General features: G+C 41.0%; 1 protein-coding gene across 1 annotated transcript in view; it reads right to left on the bottom strand.

The window, feature by feature from the left end:
• Window positions 1-15,288, bottom strand: part of BLOC1S6 (biogenesis of lysosomal organelles complex 1 subunit 6) — a 129,354-nt gene that overhangs the window by 30,413 nt on the left and 83,653 nt on the right. Inside the window, exons 3-4 of the mRNA XM_069222528.1 lie at window positions 5,315-5,402; window positions 4,710-4,796 (exon numbers count right to left, since the gene is read on the bottom strand). Of these exons, the coding sequence (XP_069078629.1) occupies window positions 4,710-4,796; window positions 5,315-5,402 (175 nt within the window). The remainder of the gene's footprint in view (window positions 1-4,709; window positions 4,797-5,314; window positions 5,403-15,288) is intronic.

The following is a 15,288-nucleotide window of genomic DNA, read 5'->3' as shown; positions in this document are numbered from 1 at the left end:
CTTGGTGTCATTTTAAAGATAAAAATATAATCTATTGTTCTAAATTGGTTTAGGATTTTTATTGTGTTTTGTGGTTTACTTATTCATCTTTGAATGCACTGTTAAACTGGCAGCTACTGGAAGTTCTTTTCCACATTGATGGCCATTGCAATCAGCTGATTTTATTCATACCCTTATACGGGAGGCCTGTGTAGGCTAGATCACATACTGCATAGTCCAAATGAATAATAGCTTGGGATTTGGTACACTTTAATTTATGACACATTTATTTGATTGACATGTTATTGTCAAGAGTGAGTCGTTGGCAGCTGATCCATATAATCATGTTTGTTTGGAAGGAAAAGGGTAGGCCCAGGCCAATAGATTCCCTCCACAGAAATAAAAAATGTCCTGACAATTTATTTTTTACCCCATAAGCAGGGCATGAAGAATAGAGAAAGCCCAAAGGCAAAAAGAAAAACCAAATGTTGAAGTAATTAGCAATTGCAGCTTTTTAAAAAACAGTTTGAGACATATCATCTCCTTAACTGTCCTACTTCAGTTAAGGACCACTGACAAAAGTGTGAAATTACCTAGATGGCAGTTATCCTCTCTCCTCGTTTCAGTTTTAGGCTACTGTGCCATGGACCAGTAAGAAATGGTTCCACAAGAGGATACTAAATGAGGCAAGAGTTTATCTTCTAAAAAAGAAAGCTGCACTAAAAGGAATGCCAAAATTTATAAATCAGCAAATGCCTTTCAGCATTGACTATTGTATGCACAGAAACGTTAACCTGGATTGTAGCAGCTTTGACGCTTTGTAAATTATAATTAACATTTGAGAAGATTAGACCTTAAAAAGCAAATAACCATGGATCTTTCTTTAGCTGGAATCAACTAAGGTATTAAAGAAACTGTATTATAATGGAATTGCATTAAGATTACCATGACAGAGATGCAAAGTCATGAATTTCAAAGTTTCTTCTCTATTATGGTGATATCAGCTTAATATTTACTATACGAAGAGGAACTGTTCTAGGAACGGACCCATGTGATGTATAAAACTCAGCAGACATTGCTCTATTCAACTGTAATTACGGATGTTTTGTAAATCTAAAACTGAACACATATTATCAGAATTAAGTGTTTTGTGCAAGGTAGCATACAGCTACGATCAAATTATTATGTTTTCAACAGAGGACCAGGTGGACAGAGTATTATTTGGGTTTTTGCAGGCCCTTTAAAATGGAACTCATGGGCCTGTATGAATTATAAATGCATATTAGGAACTGCTCTGGAGTAATGAATAGAAAAGTAGTAAGGAAATTAGCATACGGCACAGTACTCTACAGTAATGAATTACTATGCAGTTTGTATGAATCAGAGCTGTTAGTTCACATTTGGAAACTAGAGTACCACTCAGATTCTGCTGAAACTGGCATATATCTATTCATAGCAACTTGTCATCTTAAAAAATATATATATTTTTGTACAGCAAGTGACGCTTATTTGCAGACCTTTCTCACAGAATGCACACATGAATGTTTTTTTGTGTTTCCCATATCCAAGTGCCTCATTGATAATTAAGGACTCAAGCAGAATATTTTAATATTGTAAACACCTCTATTCTCTGCTGTGGGGTGCTGACTGCCCCCCACACCCCCCACAGATCCCTGGATTCTACTAAATGCTGAACTAGCAAATGGTGGAGGCTGTGGATACTGAGGTTGGCTCAGGTCTGGCGCAGCCACATGGGACCCAACATTGCAGCCACAAAATAAGCTGTTCTATGGGGGAGCCTGGGGCTCCGGAGTCTGCTGTGGCCTTCCCCGGGCGTCTAGTAGTTGATTGTGCCCCCTGTTTGCAGTCTGGCACAGCTGAAGGGCGGTAACAAAGGCAGGCCGCGGTTATGCAGGGGTGTATCCAACAATATAACCGCTAGGAGGCCTCGCCCTGCCCGTGCGTAGATACATCACCTGGGAACAGCTGCAGATTACTCTTTAACGTACGCTGCACCTTGGGTCTGCTGAGGTGTAGGGTCTGGGTGCCTCATGCTAGCTAATGGCTGAGTGAACACAATATTTTCTTGAGGCTGACTATCCTTGATGGGCCTCTTGTGAAAATAATGGGGACCTGGGGCTGCTAGGACTCATGCCCTGACACCTCTATAACATCTGCTTTACTATTACTCCTGCCTGGGACGACCCTGAAGGTGCAGGAGGGTGGGGTATACCCATGCACCCCTGGTCATTGTCTCTTGCGGGAAAGTTGGGATCTGGACAGCAGCATCTCATGGCAAAAGAGCTAGCCAAGGCAATAGAGACAACGTGACAGGGGAGACCAGTGAATAAGCAAATTTTATCTGCGACATATGCCTAATACGAACTGCATGGAGCATATCTGTGATAGTACCTCATGATTCATTAATTGTGCGAATTGACCACCCTGATTGTGGCGGTTTGCACCGTGGCCATGATTGAGCAGGCAACTCAATTGAAACTGGAACAAAGGCTTGTACATGCGACTGATATGAAGTCTCTGCTTTAGGCAATGAACGTGAACCGAGCCTCAACTGGTAGGATGGAAACCCTAAACCTTAGAATTAAATCTATCTCTTGCTAGTTAGAGAAACATCAGAGGCTAATTACAGCGGAACAGAATATCAAATGCCAAAGACATTCTTACCACCAAGTCTGACAAAATGCTCAATTTGTAAAAAGCACTAAATATCAATACTGCCAAAAATGAAGACCAAGAGATGTGATCAAGGCGTAATGACATTCACATCCTGGGCATCGCCTAGTCTGCTAACACAGACAGGTTGGAGGTCTACACAGAAGAATGCTGCTGGTGGTGTTCAGGTAGAAGTCCTTCTCATGTCCTATAGTGGTAGTGTGGGCACACCGGTTGCTGGCCCTTGGACCGCCCCATGGCCCCTTTTGCTCACTTCATATTTGCTCAACTCCTCAATTTTTTAGAAACATTGCCCTACGTCACACCCATGAGAAACAACATCTGAACTTTGACAGCCACTCAATCTCCCAGTTCCAGGATTTTACCAAGGAAGTACAAGAAGCAAAACAGAAATGCATGCCAGTCAAGAAGTAGCTGCAGAAAGATGGTATCCAATATGCCATGCTTTATTCAGCCCACTAGAAGATCTCTCACCAGGGCATGCAACTTTGAGGGAACCTTTAAGAGGCACATATATAACTATAATAATAATTAATAACTATGACATCCCCGGCATCTTCAATAATTTAAGGGATCAGATACTGGCCACTACGCCACAAACTCTGCTTTGGGGTGACAACTTTAATTGTAACTTGCAGGAGCAACCTGATAGGTCAGCTAGCTCCACTAGACATAGATCGGCAGCCATCAGCTCCTAACAGGCTGTTTGGCTGGAGCGTAAACTGTTGGACATATGGTGCATAGACATCCCTCTCTAACAGAAGGCACCTTATTTTCCACTGTACACCACATGTGGTATAAAGCTGGTCTACTGGCTGACGATATAAGATGTTGGGCCCTGGATGCATGAGGTTAACACTTGGCAGGATATTCTCCAACCATGCACCAGTACTGCTGAAACTTGCAATTTTCAGGATGTTACCTTCTGTAGGGCAGTGGTGCGTTGGTGCAAGGGTGTTGACAGTCAGAATATTCTGTAGTGAACTAACATCTAAGATAATAGAACATTTCCATATAAATCAGGGGTCAGTGGACAGTGCAGGAGCGGTCAGGAGCAAATGTATAGTTAAAAAAGATGGAGTGCTGAAATTACTTAGGACACGCTTATTCCGGCTAAAGCACTAGATTAGGAACTTGGAGCTGACATTTGATCTTTCTCTATGCAGCGGATATGAGCTTGTATCTGAGAGAACTAAGAGTGTGCCTCAACCCGATACCATGAGAATTCCTGTACTTTGGGACTCTTTCTGGAGGGAGTCAATATATATTGTACCAAATTACAGATTTTCCCCCTTGCAGATAGGTTTGTTGCGGATTTCCCACTAAAGTGCATGATACCACCAGATTCTGAGATTGCACTATTGGACTGGATGGAGCGTGACTCCCCTACACAGAAATGTTAAGATTGGTGGCATGCTACTGGGGGAGTAGGGGCACTTCAGCTTAAAAATTTGAATAACATATATTTTACTTAACTACTTGAATTCTACGTTGAACTAATGCCACCAGCTGCCCGGGACAGGGACATATGGGAACCCATGAAACCTACATGCAGTCCTAAGAATAGAATACTCAATTAGACCCAGGTTACAGGGCAGCCAGTCATTAGAATTGGCCATTTGGGCCGGGTAGACCAGCACTGTTAAATCATTAGTGTTGCTTATCTCTATTTTTCTCCCAGCTGCCCTGATCTGCTAGAAGGCATATGTGTCTCCTACAGAATTAACTGCACTGGCTGGCAACATAGTACACTGCTGCTGCATAAACAGTGGGACAATTTTCCCTCATATGACAGTGTTTTTCTTACGTATTCAACGTATGCTATCTACTTGCTATGTATCGATGTGGCTATATTTTTAATGGTTTGTTCCGGTTTCTGATTGTAGAAAAACAAAAAACAGACATAAAAAAAGTTTGTATGATTCCAACTGTAAACGTCAAACAAATATTATCAGAAAAAAAACACTAATGAAATAGTGAATTGCATTTTAGTTGTTACTTTCATGTCAAAAGGCAAAATCAATAAAAAAACGTACCTTTAATTTTGATGTTTTTTCGTGAAGGGTCATCATTTCTTTTCTAACGTTAACTAACTTGTTATGATAGTGTTTTGCTTCGGAGAGCTAAAAAGAACATGAAAAATGGGCATCAACATTATATAGTTAAAATTTCAATTAAGCATTAGCAAATGCATGGTTTACATATGCAGCAACAAATCTTTTGGATTAACCTTAGAGATATTTCTCTTTTTTTCTAAGACGTATGCTAGACTCTGTTTTTACTCTTAACACAATGTAGTGTGAGTAAAAGGACATCAGTACTCACTGTGGAAGTTAGCAGCCTGTGTATGTGACAGCCAACCTCCACCCTTAAGAACCCCCCAACTGGAACTTCTTAAATTTAACTGAAAGAGCAAGTGGTGTGTGCACGGGATTGAGTGAGTGTAACATGCATTACTGATCATGTCATTAGAATACGATTTTAAGGCAGTTTGTATTAATCTACTACCAATAACACTCCGAGGAAATACGTCTAGTCTGCTTCTCAAAAGTCAGCATCACTTCTAATGGAAAGATCAACGTTGCAACCTGCACACAATAAATAGTTGCTATAATGAGCACGTAAAAAGAACACAACTCACCAAAGCATTGATGTCAAGAATGGTACTGCACTCCCTGAATTTTGAAATTTCCTGTTCCAACGTGTCTAGTAGTACTACCTGGTTCTGCCTATTAAAAATAAAGCACAAACGTTAGAAGGTAGAAAGCATTAAAGTAGAACAAGTTATGAAAAAATATTTATCCTTTATTTAAACAACATGTAGATGAATGAACTTTCTGTCAACTTCAATAGACTATGCTGAATAATCCTGCATAGCTCAGATTGTCCTCCTGAAGAGCTATATATATATCTACACATACACATTATATTTGGTAGTAAACAAACAACATACCACTCAAAGTAATTTTTATGTGCTATATATGTGTGCAATATTCTTACAACTGTGGTCGCCATTGTGTAGTTATAGTTAGGTCAGAGTTTAAGGCATTTTTTTTTTGCTTAATAACATTGGTACCACTTGAGGAGGAAGCTGCATGAAAATTTCTCTGACTTTGGTTCCTTCGTGGAAATATTTGCACTGATCCATCAAGCAGGGGTCAAGAAAAAGGAGGGAGTGCGGTTCCTCTTAAGGGGCGTTAGGGTGGTGCCTCTTCCCCAATAACAGCTGAATTTCTATGGTTAAAACGTCAAACTAACTATAACGTCTCTGTATTCTTTGGGATTTTTCTGTGAACTTTAATATTATTTTTTTTTAACGTGAAGGAATATATAATTACAACAAAATGGTGGCCGCAACTTTCCTTTCAGGTTGCAGCCAACCAATCAAGGCCTTGCTTTTTGCCAGATCTAAAGATATATACGCGGATCTGTGTCCCTAGATATCTAAGTTGTTTTTCTTTTAATAACTCTGAAACTGCTGAACAGATTTACACCAAATTATAAAGAGGGCTTTTCCTAGACCAAGTTACGTTCAGTGATTCGGGCTGTAGTCATGTCTAAAAACTGCAAAATTCCCCGTAGACATTGCATATAGAAAAAACACATTGAGGCCCTTCCTTTTTTCTCGGCCTCCACTTGGTTCCAGACAGCAGCCGAAATAACTGGTACACTAGTTTTTGAAAAAATCATTAAGATTTGCAGCATCAAAGTTATTAGCAAAACTAAAAGTACTTTGTCTATGGATAAACATGGTCCTAACTAGAACTACATACTATATATTGTCAGTAGGTAATGCAAACATACATGTTTTTATTGTTTCCATTTTTTAATATAAAATGTGGGAGGAGAAGAGCCCCACAATCCCCCCATCATTTCTACGTAAGATTTTGTTTTTCTATATTGTTTATATAATGGTACTGTTTATTTGTTTAAGGGGGATACCCCAGAAACTGTTTTTGTTTTATGTACATTTCCTTATACTGTTCTCCAAATCTATTTTTCTAATTATGTGTATTGTTAGCCCTTTTATTTTACCTATTAATCCTTAAATGCCCACTTACAATTTCAAAACATTCATAATAAAATAGATACAAAAAGGTCTTACGTGAGAGTGAATGCATTTTACTTTTTTGATAATGTGTTGTCAAATTACAAATACATATTTTTAAAATAGCTAAAACATACGAAGAGACAAAAGGTCGACCATGACAAGCACAGCAGGCCAACGTCAAAGGCAATGTTTTCAAACTTTTGAAACTTTAGAATAAGCCAATGGTCAAATTTATTTAACAGTAGTCATGATCTTGAAGAATGTCTCTGAAGCCATATAAAGGAAGGGCATTCAGGAAAGAGGCCACATCGTCAGAATTTAGATGGGTAGCATGATTGGCAGATGGATCCACGGAGCAGTAGTGTGCAGCAGCCTCTGACGCAGGATCTCTCGCATTGGCAGCACCATCCAAAGTGCCCAAAGGAGCCAGACAGTCTACCAAGGACGGTTCTTAAGTGGCCTCGCAAATCAGCCTCATTCTCATGGAGCACAACCGTGAATGAATCCTCATCGGGAACATCAGCAGTTCTTTGTCCACAGGAGGCACTGGCAGAACAGCAAGGCACACCAAAGGTAGATGTTCGAAGAGGCACCAGGTGCAATGAAAGACTGGTTGCACACACCATAGGACTGGTCAGAATGACAATGACCAATCATGCTCCAATACTTCCAGCAACGTAGCGCCAAAGAACTGTACCATGCGATCCTGGCACAGCTGGGCTGGTGGTAGTAGCTCCATCAATCTGCTTAGCTGGGAAGGCACAACTGCTGCGTATCAGGAACAACATCAGTAGTACCCCGCCGATCAATGCCAAAATCACAGGAAACCCGCCAAACACACTGGAAAAGAGTGAATGGATGGCTGAAGGAATGGCTCCGAAGACAGTATGGAAGATGGATTGAAATCTAGACCCGACAGCCTTAAAGAAATGGAAAATCCCTGTAGTGCTCAAAGAATGGAATATTCTAGATACCAGCTCTCCAAAGTGCTTGGGGAAGTTGGTATTTAATAGGGATTGTAACTCGGCTGATGGTTTTGGTATCTGGAGAGCATACGTCTCTCTAGCCGATGTCAACAAAACTTGTTTCTTAGCTATGACTAAGCTTGTCACAGTTCACATTAGTGGTATCAATGTGAGGCCACATTTCTGCTACTCTTATCTCTGTTGTGGGGAAGGGGAGAAACATGTCCGCAACACGTTACGACCTTAGAGACTGAAATTGCATAGGCATCTTCAAAAAGATTATTAAGATGTTCCTTAACTGCTGCTAAGATGTAAGTTTGTAACCTCTCTTGGCATAGTTTACCCTCACTGTATGTAGCAACTATACCTGAGTGTTGATACGAGACAAACGAGGGTCCAGCCGGCTAATCTTGAAACCCCGTGAGGAATTCACAAAACGTGCCAGACACCCATTTGTGTCTATTGGCCACAATAATCACCTGCCGGGACTGGAGAATGAATTATAGGTACCAGCCTGAACCTTTGCATGTAATTCCTCCTCAATGACGTTGAGGAAGGACTGACAATTGATGGATTTTGCCGGTGTGGGGATAGTGGGTGCATTCATTTCTTTTACTTTTACCAACCCTAGACAAGATGTTTGTTGAATTGTATCATTTAAAAAGATCATTTGCACATGAATAAGGCATGCTCTAAATAAAGTTTCCCTACCTTGAATTTGCCAATCTTGTGTTCCCCACAAACTCTTTACATCACTAGTGTTCTTCCAGTATTTATAGCCTTCAAGTGCAAGTCGGGAAACAAAGGAATCTGAATAAATCAACTTTGTGTTTGTTAGCAAAATTCTCCTAATTTTAGAAGGTGGTAACTTGAAACAGTATGATTCAGCATTTTTAACATCATGCCCAGAAAAATATGTGAACTTATCTGAATAATGTTTTGGGCTCCCCACAGGTGGAGTTGAACAGTGTTCCCATTGTGTGTAATTGAATACTGATCTGTGTTTAGTTGTACTGTGCAGGTAGTAATGTACCGAGTTGTTATACCAGAACATTTCCTCATAATTCTTTGTGTTAGTGTACACATCATCACTTTCAAATACAGTGTAATCCTTCATTTAGTCTAACCTGGAATCAACTGTTTGAATATCCCAGTCATCAGAAAAAACACCAGGTGGGATTACATCAGTCATTGAAATCTTAAAGACATAAGGAATTTGAATGACCTCAGTAGGCCCGTACATATATAAAATAGAACTTTATCCCAAACAATCCCCTCAGGAATCGGTACTGCTGAAATGTTCAAAAGGGACAAGTCTCTTCGGACCTTATGCGAGGAAAGATATGGGTGTGAGAACTTCATCCTCTGGCTCAACAGAAGAACGGTCAGGAAGATAATGATCATTTATAAACAAGAAGAAAACAGTCACAAAACCAATCCATAATAAAAATGCAAGCAATGTCAGAAATAGCCACAGATAGTTCCAAGGATAAATTAAATAGTTATTTTTAAGTTTCATGGACAGCTTACGTGTCTGAAACAGTTTCAATAGCAGGTGCGGATGAAGTTGAAGAAAAGTCACCAATGTCGATGAAGTAACCAGAAGCAGTCTCTGCAAACACAGGAGCCAGTGCATTAATGGTGGATCGATTCTCCTCGCATGGAGGCTCTTAGTAGATGGTGTGGTCAGTTGTGTGGTGTTGGAGTAAAAGACAGCCACATCTTGGACAGGTGTTGTCGTTGAAGTGGTAACAGGAATCAGCAAGAGCTCATTTCCACCCTCCCCATGCTCAAGGAGGCATTTGTAGCATCGCTGAACGTGCTTGTGTAATCAGAAGGGTTTTTGTTTCTTCTTTGAAGAGGTATGTCCTGTTGGGTAGTGAGAGGGTACCGGGAACTACCCACGGGACCTCTAGGTCTACTGTGGCGGATCGGTTACATGATGGAGTTTGATGTGGTCAATTTGCTTTGGAACCAGGCAGCGGTGGTAGGATGACTGGTACCTTGTATTCCCAGGACTTGGACCGGTGCTCTGTAAGATGGGACGAATTCCTTCTTCACTGCTGTCTTATCACGAACCAGGTCCCTGACTTTAGGAATCCAGCCAGGAGAAGTCGTTGGCAAATCCCTTATTCCTAAGGTGGCAGAACTGGCGGATGGGTTATCATCACAAAATTGCTGAAGCTCCTCTAAGGCAGTGAGATGTTCATTTATGTTAAAAGATGTATCTGCTGCCACCAAACCAGGGCCATTTGGATCTGGGACATCCACAGGTATCCCAGAGAGAAACTCATAGGGAGTGTGTGTCCCCCAATGACCTTCTTGGCAGATTATTCAGTGCTCTCTGGAACTCATATAGGTGATGAAGCCAGCTGCGGCCAGAACCTAATACTCTAGCTGTTAAGGACTGCTTTAGATCTCGATTCCTTCTCTCCACATCTGAATTTCCCTGGGGATGGTAGGGCAAGGAGTAATGGAGTTCAACACCCATTGTCCTCTTGGTGTCCCTGAATGCCTTAGAGGCAAAGGCAGGGTCCTGGTCTGAAAGAAATGTTGCAACCTCATATGTACCGATAAAGATCAGCAAGTCTTTTATAACAGTTTGAGCGTCAGCCGACCGCTGAAGCCATACCCACAGGAATCTAGAACAAGAATCTACAGCGACTAAGATGTATTTGTATGCACCATCAGGTTGTAGAGGACCACAGTGGTCCAGGTACACACATTGTAGTGGCCTGTTGGGCACTAAGAGGGATATCTGCGGAAGGTGTTTGATGTTTGAACCCTTTATCTGCAGGCAAATGTCGCAACAAAGGACATATTGCTTGGTCTGTTTGTATAGACCAGGCCACCAGAAGCGTTTCTGTAGCAGTGTTATTGTGGACGCAATACCAGCATGTTCAAGAAAGTCAAATTGAAAATCTCTGGTCCTTATTGGGAATCATTCAATCTCCAACCCCTCAAAGTGCTTCATAAGCAACATTCTGTGCACTGATGTGGTAAGAGTATTTTGTAGGGTATGCTTTTGGGAGAGGCGTGCCTTCAGCCGAAGCTTTCATGGCAGACAAAATGTAATTATCCAATCTTTTCTGAGAACAGATCACTGCAGCCACATAGGCCGTAGTTACTGCGAATTTGGCCGCTTCATCAGCCAAAGTGTTGCCAAGAACGTGTACTCCTACACGTTGGTGGCCCAACGTATGGACTACATGAGGACTCAGTATCTTCTCCTTCAGATCTGCCACCCTCCCCTACAGAGCTCTGTGTTTTATGGAGTTCCCCTTTGAGTCTCTGAACCCATTCAATCACCAATGATTAAGATAATCATTGTAGGACTGGACACAATAGTACGAATCACAGACAATCAAAGTGAGTTGTCCTGGATCCGTATGTTCTAGCACTAAGATAAGGGCTTTAAGTTTAGCCAGCTGAGCTGTGCAGCCCCCCAGGGTCTGTGTTTAGGTATTTTGAGGATGGAATACACCATCCTTCATCACTCCACTCACGGCTGCGCAAGGGTCTGAGTATTGATGTTTAGTACCTACAGCTTGTTGTGCTGAACCATCAGTGTAAACAACAGTATGGTGTCTATCAAGGGGCAGGGTCGTCTCTGTATAATGGTACTTAGGGTACCTGTTATGTGTGAGAAAGTGATACTCAGGGCATCTGTAAATTAGCGCCTAAACACCATCGTTGGTGGCGCCACGTCACAGCTGGACTCTTGCTCTAGGCAAGACTGCTGGTTTAGGGTTGACAGCACTTTTGTTTGTGGGTGACTAGCCCACTCCTACAAGTCGCAACGGTCGTCCCAACCCTCCCAGCTCACAAGCAGTACCTCACCAAAAACCCAAACAGTAAAAGGTGATTTGTGGCAGCCTTTACGCATGGACTCAAGAATGCGAAATCTCAGGGGAGTCATGGTTAAACGGAGATTACCCTTTTCTCACATGAGCAACATGTCTCAGTCATACACACAGGCAATGAAGGAGATGCAGTAAAGATTCAATAGGTTTTATTAACAAGACTGCAATCTACTGTAAATTGCATGGGCTGAAATGATAAGGATAATGAACAATGCAAGAAACAGAATTGTAAAAACTAGAGTCATGAATACAAAGACCCCCACCATCTTGCATTAACATAGGATGTAAAGTAGGTGTGAAATAAATCCTAATACCCTAGCATGATGAACCTAATCTCTAACCTAAACAGAGCTAGATGTATTAAACCTAATCTGCCAGTACCATGTCCATGAGAAGAGCCCCCCAACCCTCGTTATCTACGAATGAAGTTTCTAGATCAGACTCTGTGGTGACACGAAGGCTGGGTCTGCATCAAGGCGACGTGTAGCATAGATAAAGTCAATGGCATCTAGTAGGAATCCCTCTGATTATCTTGTCTGTATGAGATGTATTTATGCAAATCATGTAGGACCCCTGGCGCAGGTATGTTCCCAAACAATAGATAAGAAGGCATGCTTGGGGTGGCAATTATATAAAAATTTCCAGAAAAAGTACATTATGTTACTGTCACACAAAAGTGGGAAAGTACATGATGTGAATACCTATGTATCTTACTTTTCTTTGACACTGATAGTGACGCCTTTGTAGAGTGGCATTGATAACGTGAAACTAAAACATCTTCCTAACTATAAACATGCCAGCCATCTTTGAAGAAATAATTAAATAAATGTGCTAAAACAGAGCAAGCTAATTAGGTTAAAAGTCACTAGGTGACTGGGCCCAGGTCTGCAAGCCAAAGGCAAAGCTAAACTCCTGATTCCCATTAAAACTAAATAAGATCCACTACAAGCTATACCCACCCCTGACCCCTAAAAATCCCAGTTCCTTTTTAGCTCTACCCACTGTTGCCCCTATAACCCCTGTACCTCCATTTACCTCTCCCATGCCTGAACCCTAAAAACCCCTTATCTCCCGCTACCTCTAAACAACCCTGAACCTGAAAAGAAAACGTACCTTATTAGTAGATACTTAAACTGTCATTGAATAGGCATATGTTATAAGAGAACTTTGAAGGAGGTCTTATTAACCCAAAGTCACCAAAAGCTTCCTTTCTTTAAAAAAAAGGATCAAAATCAATGCTTCGGCAATTTAAGTACAAGTGAGAGTGATTTCAGTGCCAATGGAGAAAATCTTTATTTAAGGCATATAATAGAATATTTATAAAAAAAAAAAAAACTACAAAAGTTATAAAATGTACACAAGACAGATTAAGGTAGCGCAGAGCTTTTAAAGGTTTATAATGTAATAATAGTAATTCTAGAAACTAATGCAATTTAGTGATTTTTTTGGCAGTAGTAATGAGCAAGAAAATTCAAAACATCTACTCCAGCCCCAAAATGCGAGCAAACAGATTTAAAATAGATTTTGATGTTCTGGGAGAGATAGGGGTGTCAATTCATGTAATATTTTCAATCCAGTTTCCATCTTCATAGGAACATGGAGATGGTAGTGATGGAAGAGAAGGATAATCTACATGGCAAGACCCACTGATTTGATGTATGCCATCTATTAGCAGGGTCTGACTATGTTGACTGCAATATCAGGGTTTGAGAATAAATTGGCAAATGATCCACAGGAAAGCTTACAAATGTTACTAGACAAAAAGGTTTCCACTTAACTTTTTCCTGGCACAGAAACAAAATATACATTATATACATTTTGGGTACATTTATTTTATACAGTTTTGCATATTTCATTTTATCATGTAATGCAGTAGTGCGGGAACAAAGTCAGTCGCATGTATGAGGATGTCTGTAACATAACTGTGACTGACTACTCCAATTATATCATCCTGTTAAATCTAAGATTGACAGATGAGTGGCCCTTCTCCACTCCAAACTTATCTTGTACACATGATACTTATGGAGTGTAAATGACTATTCCTCAGTGATGATAAGACTTTCAAGCATAGTACTGACAAGTGATTGTCACTGAACATCTTTGAGGGATGACCCTGGCATTAAATCGCTATGATTACAGTGTAGTGTAGACATTTTTAATGTAGCTTTCTGCGCGTTTGCTTAAAGTACTAGGCCTCTGTGCACTTTGCCCTAGATGCATTTTATTTAGCCTCGTACTGTTATTTTACAATAACCAGTTTCACTGTCTTGTTTTATTTTCTTCTATCACACTGTTTAGCTTACTTCAGCACTGAAGTTGTCAAACAATACATTCTTGCTCGCTCTGTGCTTCAGTTAAGGATACAGTCTGGTACATTGCCAATAGACGTGGTAGAAGTTTAGTCTTTAGGGTTCGTAGAAAGTACACATTCTTACGTAGGGTCGTTTCTTAGAACACCGGCGTGTTAGTTATAAAAACACTTTCTAGTCCTGGTACACGTAAGAGGGAGATTCCGACCAGGAACCCACAACTAGATGCTGACTGCCCTGTTGCAGATGCTGATCCAGATCACAGGCTTTTGCTCAGGTATGAGGGTTGATGTCCTCCCGGGGGAACCTGAAAGGCAGGCTTAGAGCTTAACATGCTGTGCTCAAAATATAACTTAGAGAGAGAACGTAATCTAGATGCACTATGATAGCATTATTCTTATGTTTCACTTTCCTCGTTACTATTTCAATCCTACTGTGTTGTATGGTTCTGGTTATTGCGGCTCACGCCTTGTTATCTAAAATGCAGTCGTTTTATTAAACCAATCTTTAAAACTCAAACTGCCTTTGTCATTTATATATGAGACCGCACTGTTTATGAGAGAACTGGTTGTGACCTGAGTGACCACGACTTCCCTGGGAAGCACTAAGATGTCATGCGCTCGGCTGCCCAATTGTCTCTTCCTTTTGGGAGAGATAAGGCACTGCTAGTTAGCCGGAGCTCAACCCGGATTTGAGGTGACAAGGGTTCTTCGCCGTGGGTCAGACTTAGTCCCCCACACTGTGAACGATCTTGCCGCCCAAAAATCCAGTAGTCTCATTAGGATTATGAGAGCATACGCGACAACAGGTTGTCTCAGACAGGGTGGGCATTTTAGTCAGCAGTAATTTGCATTCTGTGGATTGCAGTTGTGCTTTTTTCCATGCTAGTTATGGACTCCAGAGCAAAGTCCCGATAATGTTCAAGTTATATTGAATAGAGTGTGAATCCATGCTAAACATGAAGGCTAATTAGCCGACCGCCATTTTTTCAGGTTAGCAGTCTAGTCCTCATGACAAGAGGCCATAAATAGAAAGGAGGTGCACGCCCGTTTGGTACTGCTGCTACTCATCTTGCACTATGAGAAAACTGTATCAGGCACATTATTCTGCACTAAGTTTGATTGTTTTGCACTGTCACCACTGCTAAGTTCATCACCCTGTAGTAGGTGATTGATTTTCTGTTCGTTTTAATTTGATGTTTTAAAAAAATCTTATTTGACACTTTTTGGTAATTTGTCAACTCAGAGCACTGAGTGCAGGGGAATATTTTTGATATTTTTGATTACTGAAGGAGATCCGCTCTTTAGCTTGGGGTCATTGCTGTAATGTGTTTTTACTGTGGGTGATTGTTTCAGACCAGGATAGGCTTTTGAATCTACGATAAACATGAAGGCTAAGCCGAACGCCATTTTTTCAGGTTAGCGTTC

This window comes from Pleurodeles waltl, chromosome 3_1 (genome assembly GCF_031143425.1).
Source record: "Pleurodeles waltl isolate 20211129_DDA chromosome 3_1, aPleWal1.hap1.20221129, whole genome shotgun sequence".
NCBI classification, from domain to species: Eukaryota; Metazoa; Chordata; class Amphibia; order Caudata; family Salamandridae; genus Pleurodeles; species Pleurodeles waltl.
The sequence above is the reverse complement of the archived record's forward strand: the minus strand, read 5'-3'. Positions and strand labels throughout refer to the sequence as shown.